At 51.7% G+C, this 21202-nt stretch overlaps 1 protein-coding gene and 1 pseudogene across 3 annotated transcripts in view; both read right to left on the bottom strand.

Annotated features, from left to right (window-relative positions):
- Myo19 (myosin XIX) overlaps nt 1-21202 on the bottom strand; it is a 32373-nt gene that overhangs the window by 1403 nt on the left and 9768 nt on the right. The window contains exons 7-25 of one of the 3 annotated variants that reach the window (XM_028890552.2): nt 16252-16384; nt 15083-15152; nt 14408-14510; nt 13688-13784; nt 13490-13566; nt 11740-11830; nt 11201-11372; nt 9334-9407; nt 8496-8617; nt 8191-8304; nt 7753-7929; nt 7317-7469; nt 6156-6263; nt 5224-5294; nt 4011-4114; nt 2306-2472; nt 2070-2199; nt 1282-1367; nt 130-429 (exon numbers count right to left, since the gene is read on the bottom strand). In XM_028890552.2, the coding sequence (XP_028746385.1) occupies nt 130-429; nt 1282-1367; nt 2070-2199; nt 2306-2472; nt 4011-4114; nt 5224-5294; nt 6156-6263; nt 7317-7469; nt 7753-7929; nt 8191-8304; nt 8496-8617; nt 9334-9407; nt 11201-11372; nt 11740-11830; nt 13490-13566; nt 13688-13784; nt 14408-14510; nt 15083-15152; nt 16252-16384 (2349 nt within the window). Of the gene's footprint in view, nt 1-129; nt 430-1281; nt 1368-2069; nt 2200-2305; nt 2473-2788; nt 2906-4010; nt 4115-5223; nt 5295-6155; nt 6264-7316; nt 7470-7752; nt 7930-8190; nt 8305-8495; nt 8618-9333; nt 9408-11200; nt 11373-11739; nt 11831-13489; nt 13567-13687; nt 13785-14407; nt 14511-15082; nt 15153-16251; nt 16385-21202 lie in introns of those variants that run through there. The other 2 variants (XM_037201480.1, XM_028890554.2) reach the window with 2 other exon arrangements.
- On the bottom strand, nt 12528-12655 carry LOC114707755 (annotated as a pseudogene).

The raw sequence follows: 21202 nt of genomic DNA, 5'->3' as shown, positions 1-21202 counted from the left end.
ACTCAGCAGGTTAGGGCTTCATGCTACCTCCCCAGCCCCAGAGACGGGCAAGCTTTGTTCACTGCCGCTCTCAGTGAACAACCTGGAGCTGTGGGAGGACGACCACGGTGTCACAGAACGAGAACATACCCGAGGCAGTGCTCTGATGGACGTAATACCAGCCTCATCTTGTTGTGGGGTCTGGAACTTGTTGCTGGGGCTGCCCGTGGGAAGCCGGAGGCAGGCATGGGCCACCAGTTTCCTCTGAAAGCCTCGCACACCCACAGCTGAGTTGGCGAGCACCAGTCCCAGGGGCCAGAGGTGGATTATTGCCCCCAGTAGTTTAGTATGTGCTGCGGGCAGCGAGGAGCTCAGGGAGCTGGGAGCTTGAGGCATGGGTTTCTCCTCCATACCATCCAGTTCTTTAGAGGCAAGACAGGCCATTCTGATCTTAAAGAGAAAACAGTCTTTTATAGCTTTAGGTTTGTCCAGCCTTCTTTCTAAAAGAATTTACTTTGGCATTCATTTATTCTACATGGAGGTATGCTATCGTGGAGATGCTGAAGTCAGGACAACTTATACATTCTGAGGATTGATCTTGAGTGGTCAAGATTTAGCCCTCTTTAAAAAAATAAAATAGCTAGGCAGTGGTGGTGCACACTTTTAATCCCAGCAATAGGGAGGCAGAGGCAGGCGGATCTCTGAGTTCGAGGCCAGCCTGGTCTGTCAATCAAGTTCCAGGATAGCCAGGGCTACACAGAGAAACCATGCCCCGAAAAACCAAACAAGTCATTTACTTTTGTGCGCATGCATGTTTTATGCATGTGTGTGGGCACGAGCACGCCAGGGTATGCTTGTGGCGGTCAGAAGACGCTTTTGAGAGTTTGTTCCTACCACAAGGGTCCTTGGGCTCAAACTCAGTTGGTGAGGCTCGGCAGCAAACCCCTCTACCTGCTGAGCCATCTTCCGGGCTCTTGGCAGCACTCCCGCTGGAAACATCGGCTTGACAGGTAAACTGAAGCCTTGGCTGCGGTGCCGACTAAATGGCTCCACGTGGCAGAGCGTGAAGAAAGTGCAATTCTGTTGGCAGTTTGTCCCTAGAGTCGCTCATTCCACATTACTTCCACAGCCGCCCTGGACTGGAGCTGCCTCTGTCCACCTCACCATCCAGGGGGACACACGGCTTAGAGGCTGCATGGCCTGCCTGCCAGCACACCGTGCCGCAGTGCCAGAGACAGTCCCTCAGGCCTGTCTGGAGCCCAATCTCCAGTACTGCCCACCCTGGCCTCCGGCCATACTCACTCTCCACCTATGCCATGCACGCTTGATGACCGTGGCGGCCGTGTGTAGCCTTCTGATGTGCTTCCGGGTTAGCCAGGACCGAACAGCTAAGGAAACAGCAGAGACAGCAAGACCAGTATTAGAGCTGTCAGTCATGTGGCCAATACCGGGGTTGATGTGGAAATGTGAGACCTGTTTTCCAGTGATGCACTATGTCAATACATAAGGCAAAATGGGGCTTAAGAGTCACTCCTGAGCTGGGCTGTGATGGCACACACCTTTAATTCCAGCACTCAGGAGGCAAAGGCAGGTGGATTTCTGTGAGTTCGAGGCCAGCCTGGGCTACAGAGCAAGTTCCAGGACAGGCACCAAAAGTACACAGAGAAACCCTGTCTCGTTAAACCAAAAAAAAAAAAAAAGTCACTCCTAGAAAGATGGCTCAGTGGTTAAACTGCTCTTGCAGGGCACCCAGATTTGGTTACCGGCACCCACATGGTGATTCTCACACACACACACACACACACACACACATACACAGACACCCGACCAAGAGCTGAGGACCAAACCCAGCTCTACCACTGAGCTAAATCCCCAACCCCTATCTGTGCCTTATAAATGTATTTTGGCTTGTGTGGGCATGTAACTCCATGGTATAGCACTTGCCTAGCATGAGTAAAGCCCTGGGTTTAATTCATGGCACTGAAAAAAGACAAATTATTTTCATTTTCAAAATCGGCTTGTCAGGACTGTGTTAGTCACGCCTGTCATATGTTACCGGCCTCACCAGCAGGTGGCTGGGTCCCACCTACCTGCCTGAAGGAGCACCGCGGCCCGCCTCTGTTTCTCCTGCTTTTGGAGTCGGTGTCGCCTCCAGCCACACTGGATGCAGCGGGCACACTGCTCCAGCATCTGGGCACGCCCACATTCCAGAAGCTCTAGCTGAGAGAAGAGGAGCCCAGTGAGGTCCCTGGCCCCTCTCCCCCCTACCCCGAGGATGGTCTCACTTGCCGCGGGCGCCTGTAGGCTCGTCCCCCAGCCACTTTACCATGGAGTCAGTCATGAAGATCTTTGTCCTGCCACAGTACAGTGGGACTTGTGTGGTCTCGGCTGGGTCACCCGGAGTGCGCGCTGTCTCAATTAAAGCTGGCAGAGCATGGAGAATGTCCTGTAGTAGAGGCTGCAGTGTGGCCTCCTTGGCACATAGAGGCTGCTCTGGGGTGGGAGAAAGGCTTCTTCAGTGCCTGCTTGTTCCCACACGCCTCTGTAGCCTGAAGAGACTGATCTCCCTACAGCTCTCTAAGCCTCTTCTGTTCCGGATCTAGTCGTTTGTAGAGGTGGTCCCGATGTCCCTCGCAGTCCTGGCTGTTTGGGGGTGTTCTGAAGGTCCCACTGCACCATGTCTCCCTGGCCACTCCCTCAGCCCCAGCCCTTACCCCTTACAGTCAGCCACATGGAGAAAAGGAAGCTCTACCCAGTTGTGGGAAAGCCCTCCCAAGCTTGCTGGGCTGCCCCTGTGTGGGAGGGTTACCTGAGGGCTCTGACCACAGTTAGCGGCCCAGCGCCTCTCTGGAGCCAGAAGCCACCAAAGCAGATGCAGGAGACGAGAGAAGAGAGACATCCACAGAACGGACCGGGGCCCAGAGTGCTTGTTGGTAAGAGAGACAGGAGAGCAAACCATGGAGAGGAGAAAGAGGAGGAGGAGGAGGAGGAGGAGGAGGAAGAGGAGGAGGAGAGTGGCACAACTCCAGCAGAAAGAGCTGGCTGGGGGGCCAGAGGGGGGCGGGCGCAGCCGTGCTTGGGCTGCCGTCTGCCCTAGTCCCCGTGTCTGTCCCTCCACCTGCCCCTGAGCCTCTGCATCCCCCCATTCTTTTTTTCAATTATGTACAGTGTTCTGCCTGCATGTGTCCCTGCAGGCCAGAAGAGGGCAACCAGATCTCATTCTAGGTGGTTGTGAGGCACCATGTGGGTGCTGGGAACTGAACTCAGGTCCTCTGGTAGAGAGCAGCCAGTGTTCTTAACCACTGAGCCATCTCTCCAGCCCCAACACATCCTTAGTATGGACAGCTACACTGTGCCCACAAGGCTAGACTTTTGCCCAAGTGCTCTGTACATGTCTCCCCTTTGATGCCTCCTACGACCTGGAGCTCAAGCTGGCCATGCAGGGCTGGTCCAGATTCCCCAGCTTTCCCTTCTGCCCGCTCGTCCCATGTTTTTGTCTCCCTCTGTATCTGTATGGAGCCATGCCTACTGACCGGTTTTGCCCACTTGTTACTCAGCTGCCCACAGCTCTGGCTTCTCCTTGGGTGGCTCTACGGCCTCACCCCCAAAACCTTCCACAAACCCCATAGAGTGGAGGAGAGCATGAGGTAGATGGAACACTGGTTCTCTCCCCTGAAGGGGCCCTCTCATCTACCCAGGGAATGAAGTCCATGTTTCTTGATTAGTGCCCACCTGGCACCCTAGCCTTACCTGTCACATCTACGTCTGTCTTGTGCTCGGAAGCTTTTGTCCCATTACCTGTCATGTGCAGCGGTTGTCAACTGGCTAACCCAGTTTATACCCACACACTACCTCCTCTAAAAGGTTTTCCCATGTCCACATCGCCCCTGGAGTCAGGCTGAGCTCTCTGTCCTTCTCCACCATCGTAAGCGGGGGTTTGTCCCCACACTGTACCCTCACCGCTGAGGAGGTTCACCTAAGTCCTCAGTAACCAATGGCTGAACAAATGACAGAAAATGGGCCCCACTCACCGGTGGGCCCTTTGGCAGAACACAGGCCCCAGAGGCCAGAGGACGTGTGAGGTCGGAGCCTTCTCAGCAATTTATAACGTTCCACAAAGTTCTGGTGAGAGACCCTGGAAACCAAAGCAGGCAAAAGAGAATGACCGTGAGCCAGGTGTCTAGCTGGGGCTCAAGGCCAGTGCTCCCTACCATCCCCACTGAATGGAGGAGGGTGTGTTCTAGAGAGGCCAAGGGCCACTCAGGGGGAAGCCTGCAGACACCATTGAAAATCGAGCCCGGGGCCAGCAATGGCTCAGCAGACACAGGTGCCTGTCACCAAGCCTGACAACCCAAAGAGTTCCATCCTCAAGACCCATGTGGTGGGAGGGGAGAACTGACTTCATGTGGTGTGGCACATCTCCTTGCTGGCTGTCGGGTGCTCAAAGCCACCGAGGAAGGACACCATGTACCTGTGCAGCTCTTAAAACTCTGAGGCTTGTCTCTAAAACTCCTCAAATCTGACAAAGCCACAGGAGAACTCCTGACTCTCACCTTCCTTCTCCCTCACACTCCAAGTGCGGCCTCCCCCAGACTAGTCCTTTTGGTACACTGTCCTGATTCAACCATCTGCCCCAGAAGACAGCAGTGACGTCTACAGCCTGGAGGTGACTCCTCCCGGAGCCCTCACCTGACCCTGCAAACCATCCGGTTCTCTTTTCACCGTGAGCTATAGATCTCAGTCTGCCACATTGCTCCCCAGTTTCCTCAGCTAATCCTGCCTCCTAGACACCCGAAACACCACCCATCTCCCTTCTGTCCTAAGCCTGTATCCTGTATCCAACCTCCAGTGAGCAGTGCAAGAACTCTCCACTTCCTCCTCACGCCAGGGCAAACAGTCGAGGCTTTACACGGCCAGCTGTGTCCGGCTCCGTACATTCCCTGTTGTCTGTGGCCCAGTCCCTTGGTGTCTCACTTCCTGACAGCATTATGGTTGCCCTCTGTTCTAAGTCCTCCCAGGCTGGCCCTTCCCTTTTCTCTGGGCCTGCACTGATAACCAGATCACACATTACAACAAATTCTGTTTCTTTCCTAGCACTTGTGTGTGTGTGTGTGTTATCTGTGGAAGTGTGTGCTTGCACAGCTGGACTGCCACAGACAGTTCTCCTCAGCCCTACCTCCCTCTGTCTGGCCCAAGTTCTGAGTGCCACCCAGCTCTGGCCCTACCGCAGTGTGGCTTACTTACCGGATGGGAAAGCCAGCAGCACTGATGTGGATGGTCTCTACAAGGCCACAGGCCTCCAACTGACTCAGGACCTGCAACGGTGGGGAGACAGAGCAAGCTAGAAAAGCTATTTCTTTTGCACATCTAGAAGCTAGAAAAGCTATTTCCTTTGCACATCTCTGGTCATGACCTTCAGTGACAGGCAGGGTTGGCTGACAGAGATGTCTGTCTCCATGGGACCATGAGAAACCAAGGGGGCTGAAGATCTCCCTGCTAGGAGAGGTCCTGGGGGAGCCACAAGGGCCCTGTCTGGTACCTGGCTCCTGCTATAGCTAAGGTCTGCAACGGTCCTGGCTGTCTCTGTCCTGTCCAGGGCTGATACCACTTCACAATGCAGAACTATTTATTCTCTTCCGCCTTCAGAGCCGCTCAAGCAAGGAAGGTTACACTGTGAAGATTCTTACTTGATTTGAACCCAGAACTTTACCACACAGCCAAGTCATCCTGGCTACACAGCCACATTTACCAGGTGACTGTTGGACATTCTTCAGTGCGGTCCAGCACTCACACATCATCTATACCCACTCAGAACCTGAAACCTTGAGGAATGATTTTGTGTAAACTAGAAAATGAGATTAACAATCCAGAGATAGCTGTACCGCATAGACTGTAAAGAGATGTTAAATCACAAAACACCCATTGTCCCGAGCAGGTTCAGTCTCTTGTCAGAGATAGGATAGGTGAGCAGGGAGCAAGATGTTCTAGAGTCCCCACGTGCCACCTTGGCAAGGCACACGACACATGCTCGCCCAGGCAGAGCAGGGAAACAAGCCCTCCTTAATGTCATGCCCAGCCTCACACCTGCCTGTGATCACTCCATCTGGAGATGCTCTCCCCTTAGGCCTTGCCAGATGGGGTTTGATGCCAGGCAGCTGTAACTCAGGGTTAGTTACCTCTTCCTGGAGGAAGGTCTGTGGCTGATTCTGGCTGTTGGGCTTGATACAGCGAATGTAGTGGGGTGTTGTGCTATGTAGGACCTGAAGGAGCTGTTCCAGTGAGGCCTGCAGATGGAGAAATCTGGGGTAAGGCAGGATTGGGGCAGCTCCGGGTCATAAGCTGAATTCTGATTAGTGAGTAGATTATGTCCTTGGTGGCCCTCCCAGCCTTGAGAACAGGACCCACATATGCCCTGGGCACTACTGGAAATTCCCCTCCCCCATCCCGGGACTCTGTGTAACAGCCCTGGCTGTCCTAGAACTTGCATTGTAGATCAGGCTGGCCTCAAACTCACAGAGATTCGCCTGGCTCTGCCTCCCGAGTGCTGGGACTAGAGGTGTGCGCCACCACCGCCACCAGGTGGCTTGGAGGTTTTTAAAGAACATGTGCAAAGCAGAGTTTAACCACCCATTACTTCTCACCCTTCCCCAGGGATGCCTGGGGACCAGTGGCTCTCACTGGCGACCCTCTGGTCTGGGGCTTGTCCCTGTCCTCTCTGCCCACTTCTTTCCTACAGAACAGCTGCACAGCACTCCTGCTGTTCTCCGATGTGCCAGAGATGTGACTCAGACAGTCGCCTTGTGTCACAGCTCAGCCTGATGACACACACGCTGTGCAGGTAGTCAGCAGTGTCCGATGCTGTGGCTGGAGCACACTCCTCAGACAATAAACCTGGGTTTCCCAGGGGGCCCCCTCAAGCCATGGTAAAGTGGGGGTTAACATATGAGCAGGGACAAATAAAAAAGGGGCAGGGTGGGTGACCAAGTTGTTGAAGGGCAGTGGTCAAGAGATCCCAGGAAGGTGAGCAGAAAGGAAGCAGGTAGCGCCCAGGGAAGTGGTAGTATGGGCAAGCCAACACACGGTTTGAACAGGGCAGGCAGAGCTCCATAGAAAGTGCTACTCTTCTGTGACTGCCCCACTGGCCGGGGTGAGAGCCCCCATCCTGTCATATCCCGTGTGTCGTCTGTTTCCTACGGTCTTCAAGCATAAACTGGAAGAGACCAGGGCCATTCCTGCATGGCACACTGCTGACCCTAGTGAACAGCCCCAATCCTGAGGGGTGCTCAACAGACAATTGGAGTGAACTGAGCACTTCATATCAGCACCACCAGACCCACCTTGAACTTGGACACCACAGTCAACGCAGGAGCCCTGCTCTGGCCAGACGAATCCTCCTGGGTCTTCTCTTCAGGGTTAGCAGGGAATAGCATCATGAGCAGAGGGTCTTGGGACTGCTGCAGGAGCCCAGTCAGCTCAGGGGGAACAGGGTCCTGTCGGGAAAGGGCAAGGGTGGCAGGCAGGTGAGCTGCTTCCCAGTGCTGGCCACTGCTCTGGCACCCCTACCCAAGCACGAGGCTTCTTGGAAGGCACAGAGACACAGGCCACTTCCAGCAAGTCAGGATGGATTAGCAAAGGTCTCAGGCAGGGCTCAAGAGGGTGAGCCCGGATTTTGAGGAGACTTAGGAGAGAGGATGCCAGTTAGGAACTGCTTTGTGCGTGCAGCAGTGACCCAGCTTTCTTACCCAGGACCCACATGCTACGGCCCAGGCGCACCTTGTTCTTTTCCACCAGGCCTTCCGTGTGGTAGCGCACGGGTCCTGCGAAGTGCAGGACCACGAAGCTGGGCTCCCGGCTGAGCTTACTATGGCCCAGGCGGGGCTGGCCTGCCAGCGCCCTCTCGATGCGCGTCTGCAGCTGCGCGGCACTGCTCGGCCGGTTAAGGCGGCATTCCTGTGGGGTGGGAGCGGGCGGTCATGACAGTGACGAGGTCTTACCACATCGTCACCGTCCTCGCTGTAGGGCCCCCGGGGCAGCGGAGCTGTAACACAGGCACAACAACAGCCACTCCGGGGGGAGGGCACAGGGATTAGCACGCTGATTTGCACGTGTGGGAGGGAGACGGACTAAAGGGCACACAAAACAGTCACCAAAGCACCAGAAAAGCCCGGGGACCAACTCTGCTGCTTGGCCCGCTAGCTGAACCTCCCCTACCTCATTTATGAGGGAGCAGATGCTGATGGGGCTCCCCTCGAGCAGATCTAAACAGGTCTGGTTGTCCTGGTAGTTGACGAATGACCACTCCAGGCCCTCAACTGCGTATTCCTCCTAGGAGCGGGGTGGGGCGCAGTGGGAGAAAGCAAGTTCCAGAAGAGCATTAAGGAAGGAACAAAACACTTTCTTACACAGTTATTACTTATCACTTCGTAAGACAAGGAACAAAGGTGCCTGTCATGACTGGGCGGAGTTAGGAAGAGGCGGAGGACCCGGAAGGAGGACCTGTCTGGCCCGCGCCTCACCTGCTGCGCCCTCAGGTAGTGAGCCACGAAGTGCTGCTGCAGCTTCTCATTGGCATAGTTGATGCACAGCTGCTCCAGACTGTTGTCAGGGAATGACTCAAACCCATACACGTCTAGCAGACCTTCGAAGACAGAGAGACCATGGGGCTACCACAGGCTACGGTAGAGACGACAACTCCAGGGGCCCCAGTGGCTGGACCCTTGCTGAGGCCTCACTTGCTACGGCCTTGGGATGAGGTGGAGTGATCGCCTGCTCCCATCACCGACCCAGGGTAGAACCCAGGACCTCTTCCCCCACCCCATACCACGTCAGAGCAGGCAGAAAGCCAAAAATCTGAACGAAGGGCAGCCCAGGCATCAGTACACTCTTGAGTCTGAAACCTTGGCCCCAATAGGCTCCTCCTTGAGGATATCAGGTCCCATTTTTTGTGTGATACCAGGAAATGTTCTCTGAAACAACCAAGTTCAGAGGACCTTGATCTCACCAGCCTAGCTGATGCCCCTCTTTAAGCAAACTGTGTTGGCACCCCTAGGCTTTACTTCCTCTCCCAAGATCACAACAACGCTGATCTCAACTGCGTCTCCCCATCCAGCTCTGACTGTCCTTCTGAGGTTGGAGCTAAGTCTCTGGGAGAAAAAGGACCATCAGGGACATGGCATAAAGTGGTCTGTCTGGAGAGCCATGGACATGTCATATGTGGGCAATCAAATCACCAGACTCCTGGATGGATGGATGAGGACACCAGCCGAGAAGAGAAAGGAGCTGCTCAGAGGCACACAGGTGACCCAGGGATCCTCCCTCCACCCAGGAGGCTCCTGGCAGGGTGAGCCTTGCTACCTATGAAGGCAGTCCATGAGCTGGAGTCTGCACAGATGCTGCTGTTGATCACGGATACCAGCCAGTCGAACAGCCTGTTGATGGGAAAGAGTGGGATGTGGGGAAACTGCTCTCCAGGAAGGATGCTGCATGCTAGAAGGCCCTGGGTTCTGAACCTACCAGGCCAAAGGCCAACCTCTTGTTTCTGGCTTATGCAATCTTTTTTTTTTTTTTTTTTTTTTTTTTTTTGAGACAGGTTTTCTAGGTGTAACAGCCCTGGCTGTCCTAGAACTCACTCTGTAGATCCGCCTGCCTCTGCCTCCCCAGTGCTGGGATTAAAGGCGTGCACCACCACCGCCCAGCCTATGCAATCTTGACCCACTGCAGAGGCAGGCTCTGGGCATATACATTTCCAGGTATACATGGCCCTGACCTGTCCTCATACAAGACAGCACAGGATAGCACGGTGCAGCTCCTGGGTCTGCATTAGTCATGAGTCCCATCACCAGCTGATGCTGTGACTAGAAGAGACCACTGGCAGGTCCTAGTTAGGCTAGTAAGGAGCTGAGTGCATTGAATTCCCCTGAAAAAGGCTTAAGGAGCTGCAGATCCTACTCAATCCCAAACAAGTGGTCCCAAGTCACAAGAACTCTGAACTGTCACTAGCCCATAGAAAATGAAACTTCTATACAAGGAGGCACCAAGCACGACACTGTTGAGGGCCTTCTTTCCTACACACCGCCTTCTCCTACCCAGTTCTGGAAACAGTCTACAAGAAGACTCTGGGATGGAACCAGCAACCACTGCTTCAGCCAAAAGAGTGCTGGGGTTACCTCAGTTTCTCCTTAAGTAATTACTCTGCAAACGGCTTAATTCAGACCCACTTTATTTATTTATTTATTTAGCAACAACAGGGGTTCAAACACTCATGCAAGATATTAAAATGAATGAACTAGTGTAACATGACTGCTTCGTGTGTAAAATGGCCTATGGCTAGAAGCTCATTCTATCTGTAACTCTTCATTTTGCAGTAAATGTAGCAAAGGATTAGAAATCTTTTGACTGCTGGGTGTAGTAGCGCACACCTTTAGTCACAGCACTGATAGTGAGACCCTGTCTCAAAATAACACCCCCAAAACAAAAATCTCCCAACTTTTGACCTAAAACCTGCTTTGAGGCAGTAGTATCTCTGTCTCTCGTTGCCATGGGCTCAGGCAGACCTCAGATTCTTGGCTCTGAACAGGTTTGTCCAAGATCTCACATGCACACAAATATACAGCGGTCACCGATAATCTCAGGGCATTCTGAGCCCCTGACAGCTTCTACAAGGTACTCGAAGGTTCTCAGAACTCAAGATGAGATAACCCTTGACCATGTGTCATGTCCCAGCAAGCTCAGGCCCCCTTCCCTGCTGTGCTGCCTTGCCTGCTGCATGCTTGGCTGACACTGACTCTGAGCTTCTGGCTCCACTGCTGTCTCCAACTCCCCAGGTGAATGACCGCAGGAACCAGGGTACAGGAGACAAGGAGCCTATCACCACTCAACAGTCTGAATTGGAACTGTAAAGGTGGAGATCCCCTTTGGGGCCTGTTTGCCAACAGAGAGCTGAGAAGGCTTTCCTCACCTATGGCCAAGGTCAAAGCAGGCTCTTGTACTTGAACAAGCTGAATCTAGGTCAGGAATGTGGCAACTTCTCCATTCAATACAGGTAGCGTTTAGGGCAAACCTGGGAGCTATGCCCTGCCATCTCCTTAAGTCCCAGCAAACTGGTCTGCTTTATTCAGTACCTCCATCTTGGGCCTCCATCTACTGCCTAACAAGTGTTTAGTCCGACCTCAGACAGGTTAAGAACCCAGTGGGAAGTGAAGGCCCAGAGTAAATGGCTCACCGTGCATAGATCAGTTTGGCCAGACAGTCTCTTCGGGTGTCACACTCAGCTCGGGAGCATGGCTTCCGAAACACCTGCTGCTGCTTGCCTGCCTTGATGGTTCGAATCTGCATGGTCTCCAGCAGCATGTCCTCTGAGAGCTGCAGCAGCGAGGCTGAGGTCCTGACAGAGACTGGGAGAGGAGAGTCCTCCTTAGGCAAACACCCTCCATTGGAACTGAGTGGATGGAGGAAACACAGGTCCTGATGGGTGAAGAGGCTTGCACAGGCCTCCTTACGTGGCAGAGGCAGGACTTGAAGCCAGTGTTACAACTGGACAAATTACTTCCTAACCACCTGACTAACTTTCTCACTGTAAGATGGAGACAACAGCGTTGGCTTCACCAGAGGCCGAGGAGTAAATGACCCATCGCAGGCCCTACAGCAGATGGTTAATCCAAGGGTGCCAGATGGAAAAGTTCACCCTGCAATTTCCCACCACACCTCAGCAACACTAGTCACTTTCCTGCCAGGCACATTCCCCGCATCCTTGTCTCTCACCCTTGGTTCCATCCATCAGTTGGCAGGGCTGGGCTTCATCTTCCGAGTCAGCGAAATGGACATTGCCAAGGTGCAGGAGTCCAGCTAGGACCTGAGGGGCAGAAGGGATGGTCAGGAAGCAGGGGCTTGAAGAAGATGAGTTCTTATGCTGATGTCACAACAATGGAGGAAGAAAGGAGCTCCTGATGATTGTCCCACTGTCTACCTCTGTCAGACAAGATTTCATATAAGTTAGTGCATCCCAAGACAATCTCTTCCACATCCCATGAGGCACATGCCACGATGATGCCCGTAACAGAGATGGGAGAGGTTAATGTCGAGCCTAGGAGAAAGGCAAGATTAGAGTCTAGGCACCAAGACTTCCGATGCCTCCCGGAACAGCCAGTGGACCTTACCTCCATTCACCCTCTGGCCCTACTCCTCACCTTCAGGAACGGTCCCTGTGGGAGTACTGCTCACTCCCTTAGTTACGGGCCAGTGTCATTTCTGCCTGATGGGGCTTGGTCATGGCTTCCCGGAAGCCTTTCTCAGCATTACTGGGCTGTGATAGTCCAGCCAGAACTGTGATCCTGGTCTCTACAATAGGTACCACCCTTCTGCCTTTGCCTTCAGTGACCTACAGCGGTAACTTCCAGTATGAAGGTGAGCAGAACACTTGTAGACCCAGTAGGTCTGGAAACCCTTGGACCTCCTATTAAGAGAGCAGAGTCTCTCCTGCTATTGTTGCCGGGTCCCAGACAGACAGTCTCCATAGGCTACCAGTCTTCTGGCCCCAAACTGCCCCAGGAGAGGGCACCTGTGCCCAATGGGCAGCACGGCTGTGGCACAGGGTCCTGACACTTTTAGGGCAATGGATGAGTCTCGCCCTGGGAAAACCACCTTCCTGATCATGGTGTCTTCCCTGCCAGGTAAGCATGTCACACCTTCAAACCAGCACCCACAAAGACTCCTGGTGTTGTCCATTCCCTCCAGCCTGTCTCCATGGACTGTCCTCTGCACAAACTCTTACCTAGTGCGATCCATACTGGGTGTGACACCTTAGCTTCCTAAACGGCATTCGGAGGCCATCAATATCCCCATCTTCCTTCGGTGGCTTCCCTGTCTCTGTCCCCAGCCCACCCTATACATCACATGCTGTTGTTCTAGATGAGGAAGTAAGGGAAGCAGCTGGCCTTCAGCAAAGGCAGAAAGGCAGTGAGCATGGGAAGGCAGAGGACAGAGTGGAGGAAGAGGTGGGCATCTGGAATAACAACGCCTGGACCAACTGCATCACGTAGTGGTGTCTTGGGTACGTTTCTTTACCTCGGATTTTCTCAAGTATAAAATAGAAATAATCTCCATGCATAAGAGACTGTTGATAAAAATCAAGTGAGCAAGGAGGTGTGAACATCACTTCTAAGCTTTAAAGTGTTAATTAGACAAACAGAGAAAGATATTGTCACTGTAATAAAACCTGTCCCCTCCCACAAAAAGCCAACCAACAAACAAACCTGCCCTAAAGTCCTTGTGCTTTGGGTGTGCGAGTCACTGTGCCATGTTCATTACTAAGTACTATTATGGTATGTCAATGACCCTACAGCCCAGTCCAGCACCTGTCTCCAAGGTCCCCAAAGTGCTGGCCAGCTCCTTGGTATGGTCCTCTGAGGCCTGAAGTCCTAGACACTCATGGAGAGAGTCCCAAGTCCAGGGACGATTCACGAGAGGGGCTACCATCACCTCTAAGTGCAAGCAGCATGGCTTTTCTTCTGACCTTAAAGATGTTGTTCTGGGTGGGGGTGTCGATGCCCAAATGGAGCATGGCCTCTCTGGTCAACTCGAAACAATCCTCTGAAAAGAATCCATGTCACAGCCCAGTGGTCAGCAGGGCCAGTGGGGAAGGGGAGACAGGCCCTGGGCAGAATGGGTGGGGCTTTGGGGCAGTCTAGGGTACCAAGGAGGCTCCTCCTACCTTCCAAACTGTTTTCTGGATTGGGTAGCCAGGAGAAGGCAGCCCCCTCGGGGAGGTACCACTGGAGCCTCTCATCCTTGGTGGCTCCTTTGCAAATCTGCGGGGAGAGATGCACAGGAGGCTGAGCTGGGTGGGAGGGCCTTCAGGCCCGAGGTTAAAATGAGGAGTGAGAAATGGCAGCATCATTGCAAGGCTGAGAGGTCCCCCAAAGTAAGCACAGGGCATGGGGTGAAAGAACCACCACTGTCCAGAATGTCTCCAGCCTGATGGCCAAAAAACATCTTCCGGGAAAGCTGGCGGTCTGAAGCAGAATGCAGACTCTTGCTGGGGAGTCCTTGTCTCGATTACAGAGGTACATCCCCTTACCTAAAGAAGCTCCTAGTCTGGGTGCAAGGGGCCCTATCAATGCCCTGGAGAAGCCCAGTCCAGGGAAGGAACACAATCCCAGAGCAACCATCATGCTGTTGTGGGAAATAGTTTCATCTTAGAAGGGTCCTCAGTCTAATGCAGGTGACCCAGTTTCCATTCAGAAGACAGAGCGCCTGCCTAGAGGACCTTCTGATCTGCACGAGGCAGAAAATCCTACCTCTAGGCCCAAGCTGTGCCTGGTGAGCAGCTCTGCTTGAGAGCAAGTGAAGGGGCCAGGTGTGGAGCATGCTGGGGTGGAGGGACGAGCCACCTTGCCCTGCTTGTGGCACAGTGCATTCCACTGGCACAGACCTGGTAGAAGATGTGGAAGTTCCTCTCACTGGAGGCCTGACGAGCCACACGCGTTTTCTCTAGGAGGTAGGTCTGGACTGCAGCTCCCGTCATCTGCTGGGCTCTGGCACACACAGGCAGAGCCCCATTATTATCCCTTCATTCCATGGCCATTACTACCACTAGCTTACAACAGACTGCCACCTAGCAAATCCCTTCCAAGCTCTTCTGGGGTTGGGGACATTCACAATGTCCTTGGGAAGCCAGGAGTTCAAGGTTAAGTTGGGCTCTAGGAGACTTTGTCTCAAATAACAAAACTCAAAATGTGTTTGAGTGTCTGGGATACTCTCTGGCATGTAGCTCAGACAGGCATGGCAAACACCTCAGCATTATCACTTTGGCCCATCTCAAGGTAGGAGTTGATGCCCTAGTTCAGGGTTATATCCCAAAGAGGCATTTTAACAAGAAATTTCTGAGCCATAAGGGCACTAGCTCAAGGTCACAGTAGCTATGGCTTTGTAGGCTAAAAAAGGACACCCCCAGAGTTCACTGAGTTCAAGAAACCCACACATCCAACATAGAAAGCTATGAGCAGGGTTTTGCCCATGGGGATGACCCAGGCGGGTGACTGACTGCCCCAGCTGCCTCCAGTCCCCATTTCTGCTGTCCCATGTGCTGGATGGCAGTAGCTGTTACCTGTTCAGCTGGAGCTGGATGAACTTCCCAAAGCGACTGCTGTTGTTATTCCGCAGTGTGCACGCATTCCCTAGAGATCAACACCGTGTTTATGCCCACTCCCCAGGTTTCATAGCTCTCACCAGCTGCTGTGGCTGTGTTCCTGTCCCTAGTCACCCAAAGGCCCTCTGCTGATTTCCATGTAATGGGCGTCAGGACTGAGGAATGGGCTCTCAGGCTTTGGCACATGGGGTCAAGAGATTTACAAGTATTTCCCAACCAGGAACAGGAATGAGAAAGCCTAGGCAGTGAGGGTGTTTTTTCTTTTATGTGGATGAGTGTTCTGTCTACATTCATGTCTGCAAGGCCTGCAAGAGGTCAGGCCTGCTCTGGAACTGGAGTTATAGGATGGTTGTGAGTCGCCATGTGGGTACTGGGAACTGAACCCAGGTCCTGTGCAAGAGCAACAGATGCTTTTAACCACTGAGTCATTTTTCCAGCCCAGTCAGGGACTTTCTGCTTTGACAAGAAGAGGGGAAAGCAAGCAGTCACTACTGGGTTTAGACACAGACACAACATATGGACTCCAGGCCCAACATGGACACTAATATAGCTATGCCACCATAAGCCAGGGACAGTGGCGTACTTCTTTAATCAGAAGCAGAGGCTGGCAGATATCTGTGAATTTGAGGCTAGCCTGAACTACATAGTGAGTTCCAGGACAGCCAGGGCTACATATCAAGGCCCTGTCTCAAAAACAAACCAACGAACAAACCAAAACAAAAATAAATAAAAACAAAAAATCACCCCCCTCCCTCCCAAAGCTATGCTACCTTTGACAAATTTCCCTTTTGGAACATTAGAAACTGAATGGAGAGATAAGATTTGGACTAGATGAGCCCAAGACACTCTCTGTCTGACTGTTTTATATGAACCAAATGACACCAGCTCTAGCTGGCAGTGGATCTCGTAGACGCTAGGCTCTACCAACAAGCTATATTCCCATGTGACAGCACCTTTGATGGAAGGGAGCTGAGGAAATCTGGGAAGAGGCTGGGATCCAGGAAGTGAAGGACAGTCATTCTCCAGCCCAGAGAGAGGTCGAAAAGCACTACCTCTCTCCCGGAAGATGGCGAATCCCAGAGGAAATAAATGGGGCTGGAGTATGGTGCAGAAGACACCAAGCTTACCGAAAGCTTCCATGACAGGGTTAGAGTTCAGGATCCGCTGTTCAATCCTCTCTGCGATCTTGTGGCTCTCACAGGAAGCAGGTGGGGCAGCCACCACAGCATAGAACTTCATCAGGCAGCGGGAGGTCCATGTCTGTAGCAAACACAGCCATGTGGACAGTGTCTTCCTCCTCACCCTCCCACTGTGGAACCCAAGAGATGCCTACTACAGTGCTTTCCTCCATCACGTGCTGCTGCCCGACCAGATTCCTGAAGGATGCTCAATTTAGCTGTGGCCTTAGGCAAGGCATTTCCCGTTTCTCTCAGCTCAGAAGAGCACTAAGGAAAGAGGCTGGAACACAGGAGGAACACCCTCCCCACACCCCAAGCCCAGACCTGACAGGCTACTTGGCATCTCTGAGGCCCTCACAGCTGTTATCCTAGAATAGGTTTTTGTGTATATATATATATATATATTTTTAACAAACCCTGGAGATGCAGGGTTTATATTTGTTTTTATCTTTATCATATCTATAGTTCTTTATCATATCTATTTTTATTTTATTTATTTATTTTTGTTTTTGGGGATGGGGTTTCTCTGTGTAGCTTTGGAGCCTGTCCTATAACTCGCTCTGTGGACAGGCTGGCCTGGAACTGAGAGATCCGCCTGCCTCTGCCTCCGCCTCCTGAGTTCTGGGATCAAAGGTATGCACCACCATGCCCAGCTCTTTATTTATTTTTGAGAGAGTCTTACTCCTTGTTAGCCTAGAACTTTCTTTGTAGACCAGGCTGGCCTTGAGCTCACAGAAATCTTCCTGCTTCTGACTCCCCAGTGCCTTAAAGACATACCATCCTAGCTTGGAGGTGGTGGCGCACGCCTTTAATCCTAGCACTCGGGAGGCAGAGGCAGGAGGATCTCTATGAGTTCAAGGCTACCCTGGTCTACGGAGCAAGTTCCAGGACAGCCAGAGCTGTTACACAGAGAAACCCTGCCTCAAAAACAACAAAACAGAAACAACTCACATCACCATGGCCAGCTCATCTATCTAGGTGAGCATCTGAGTTCAATCTCTAGGACCACATGGAGAAGAGAACAGACCCCTAGAACTATCATCTGACCTCTACATCCATGTACCACTGCATGCTCACCCATGATACAAAATAAATGTAAAAAATGAATCAAAACAAGCCGAATGCTGGCCAATCATGGCCCATGCCTTTAATTCTAGTACTCGTGAGGCAGAGACAGGCAGATCTCTGTAAATTCTTCATCAGGCAGGTCTATCTAGCAAAGCTCCAACCAGCCAAGGCTACATAGTAAGACCCTGTCTCAAAGAAGAGCAGAACAAAAATTGAGTTTTGAAACCAGGGATAATCCTATCACTTGGGAGGTAGAAGCCAAAGGATTGTTGTGAATTCAAGGCCAGGCTTGGTTTCTCTAGTGAGTTTCAGACCAGTAAGGACTACAGACCCTGTCAAAAAAAACCCAAAAAACAAAAAGCAAACAACAAACAAATAATGACTAAAGAAAGTATTTAGATTGTGTGTATGTTTGTGTCTGTGTGTGTTTCTACACAGGATCGCACTTATGTAGCCCTGGTTAGCCTGAAACTAGCTATGGGAGACCATGCTGGCCTTCAACTCAGAGAGATATACTAGCCTCTTCCTCCGAAATGCTTGGATTAAATGCTTCTGCCTCCATACCCAGAAAAGAAGGTATTTGGAGTATATTAGAAGCAGACCTGAGAGGCTGGAGAGATGGCTCTGTGGTTCAAAGGATCAGAGGTCAACTCCCAGTCCCACGTGGTGGCTCACAACACCCTCTTCTGTCCCCCACCCCCAAGGCACATCATGCATGTGCTGCACGGACATATATGCAGGCAAGCAAAACATTAAAAACTAAAAACAAAAGACTTGAATAAAACCAAGTACCCCCATTTAAGAAACAAAACAAAACAAAACCCAAACTTACATCCCCATGCCCAGCTATATCCATCTCCACGCCCCCCCCCCCCCCCCCCCCCCCCCCCCCCCCCCCCCCCCCCCCCCCCCCCCCCCCCCCCCCCCCCCCCCCCCCCCCCCCCCCCCCCCGCAGGTTTCTCTGTGTAGCCCTGGCTGTCCAGGAACTCACTCTGTAGTACAGGCTGTCCTGGAACTCAGAGATTGCCTGCCTCTGTAATCACATCATTTCTTCCTTCCAAACTCTCCATTATGCCTCTCTCTACTCGTTTTTGAGACAGGGTGTGGTTATGTAGCCCTGGCAGGCCTTGAACTCAAATCTCTGTCTTTTAGTCTCCTTAGGGGAAGAACACAGCTGGATCTTTACACATGGACTTTGTGTCCTATCACCTTGATAAATTACTCTACAGCTTTCCCTCTCCTTTGTTCTGAGACGATGTCTCACTGTAGCTCAGGCTGGCCTTGAACTTATAATTTAAGGATGACCTTGAACTTCTGCTCTTCCTGTCTCCGCCTCCCCAGTGCTCTATTGTAGGTGTGGGCCACCTATAACACAGTTTATTTCTACCCCTCATGCCAGGCAATCACTTGACAGCTCAGCTGCATTCCTGGCACCACCCCATCCCCTTTTCTTAACAAATTCAGACTCGCACATACACGGTCTGCAGTTCACTCCCCACACCTCAGAAACAAAAGAACCCTGGAATTCACTCTTTTTTTTTTAATTCTGTTTCCTATTTTATTATCTTTCACTATTGGCTTTGGTTTTTTTTTGGTTTTTCGAGACAGGGTTTCTCTGTGTAGCTTTGCGCCTGTCCAGGAACTCACTTGGTAGCCCAGGCTGGCTTCGAACTCACAGAGATCCGCCTGCCTCTGCCTCCCGAGTACTGGGATTAAAGGCATGTGCCACCACCGCCGGCCTTGGTTTTAATCAGTTATTTAACTTTGGCGGTGCTAAGCACTGAACCGAGGGCCTCGTGAATGCCAGGCAGGCAGTCTACCACACAGTCATACCCCCAGCCCAATATGCAAGCAAGTTCAGTTTCCAGTGCTGGGGACCAAACCCAGGCAACTTATTTTTCCCTTTTGTTTAAGGTGTTCTGTGGACCGAAATATTTCACCCAATTAATATGGGGGCATAGGGAGAGAAATGAGCTCTTCCCCATTGTGACTATACCTGGAAGTAGGTCTTTTTTTTTTTTTTTTTAATAAATATATATATTTATTTATTTTACATCCTGTCCATAGAGTAGTAGGTCTTTTTAAAAGTTATTTTACTTTATTATGTGTATAGGTGTTTTGGTTGCAGGTATGTCTGGTGCCCATGGAAGCCAGAAGAGAGCTGAATTATGTAAGTGAGTTCAAGGCCGTTTTGGTCAACTTACGAGACCTTGTCTCAAAATTAGAAAGTAAAATAAGGCCTGAGGATAAATCATAGTTCATTTGGTAGCATGCCTGTACAGCACATTCAGGGCTCTGGGTGTGATCCCCAGCACAGAATAAACACAAAAAGTCCAACAAGATGCTCAAAGGTCAAGGCTCTCGCTGCCAAGCCTGATGACCTGAGCTTTACCCCTAGGATCCCCATGGTGGAGGAGACCCAGCTCTCAAGGGTTGTCCTCTGACCTCTACACATGCACTGTGTACATGTGCTGCCCCACCCGCAACTAACTAATTAAATGTTAAAAAAAGAAATAAAAACAACAAGCAGACCTACTCAATGGCCATGATGGCTACTCAGTGAAGGGTTACTGAGCTCTGCTTGTGTTGGTCTTAAGCCAGGTTCTGCCCTAGTTCCCAGACTACTCTGGTGGACAATTCTCTTTGTTCAGGAGCTGAGTTTTCAGGCACTTTGCTGACCTATGGCCTCTCTACCCAACTTCCTGTCTTCCTTTGCTTAGAGACTAAGGTCAGAAGTAGACACTGCATTTCTCACCCAGGCTTCTTCCATGACACCTGTCTACTCCTAGCCTGCAGTCTACAGCCCATACTGCATTTCTCACCCAGGCTTCTTCCATGACACCTGTCTACTCCTAGCCTGCAGTCTACAGCCCATACTGCAATTCTCACCCAGGCTTCTTCCATGACACCTGTCTACTCCTAGCCTGCAGTCTACAGCCCATACTGCAATTCTCACCCAGGCTTCTTCCATGACACCTGTCTACTCCTAGCCTGCAGTCTAGCGCCCAGGAGGTACTTAATGTTCAGTAGCTCTTGGATAGGTGAGTGTAGGCAAAAGGGGCGTATAGTCCCAAGAATCCCTCTTATAGTGCTGCAGAGAGGGAGCGGCAGCTGGGTGAGGCTGGGTGAGGCTTCCTCTCACCAGTGGAGGAAGTCCTGGTTTAGGTAGCACTTGTCTCACCTGCTGAGCTCCGCTATCTATAAGGCCCTCTGGCTATCCCAGAGCTTCTCATACACTGCCCTTGCTGTCACTGGCAACCCCAATAGGGTTTTCATTTTTAAAAAATATTTATTATGGTTTTTTTATTTTATGTATGTGGGTGTTTGCTTGAATGTATGTCTGCATCACACGTGTGCAGTGTCCACAGAGGTCAGAAGAGGGCATTGGATGGATCTTCCGGAACTAGTTTTAGATAGTTATTAACCATCACATGGTTGCTGGAAATTGAACTTGATCCTCTGTAAGTGCAACCAGTGCTCTTAAACAGCTGAGCTGTTTCTCCAGCTTCAATTCCAGCAGGCTTTGGTCTCTTCCTATCTTCTCCCCATAGTAAACCCGGCTACTTTTGAGGAGTAGGAGCTAGTGCACATAAGGCATGTGCCAAGCATGCTAACCAAGGCATGTGCCAAGCATGCTACCCAAGGCCTCACGTGCACGAGCTCCGATTTTACATTGTTTACTTCATTTATTTGTAGATGAGTCTTACTATGTAGTCCAGGCTGGCCTGTGATCCTCCTACATTGCCTCCTAAGTCCTGGGATTACAGGTGTGTCACCTCATCCAACAACACAGGCTCCTTTCTGCTCACACAGAAGTCCCATGCAGGTGCTG

Source organism: Peromyscus leucopus, chromosome 8b (assembly GCF_004664715.2).
Source record: "Peromyscus leucopus breed LL Stock chromosome 8b, UCI_PerLeu_2.1, whole genome shotgun sequence".
In the NCBI taxonomy this organism is placed as follows: domain Eukaryota; kingdom Metazoa; phylum Chordata; class Mammalia; order Rodentia; family Cricetidae; genus Peromyscus; species Peromyscus leucopus.
The sequence above is the reverse complement of the archived record's forward strand: the minus strand, read 5'-3'. Positions and strand labels throughout refer to the sequence as shown.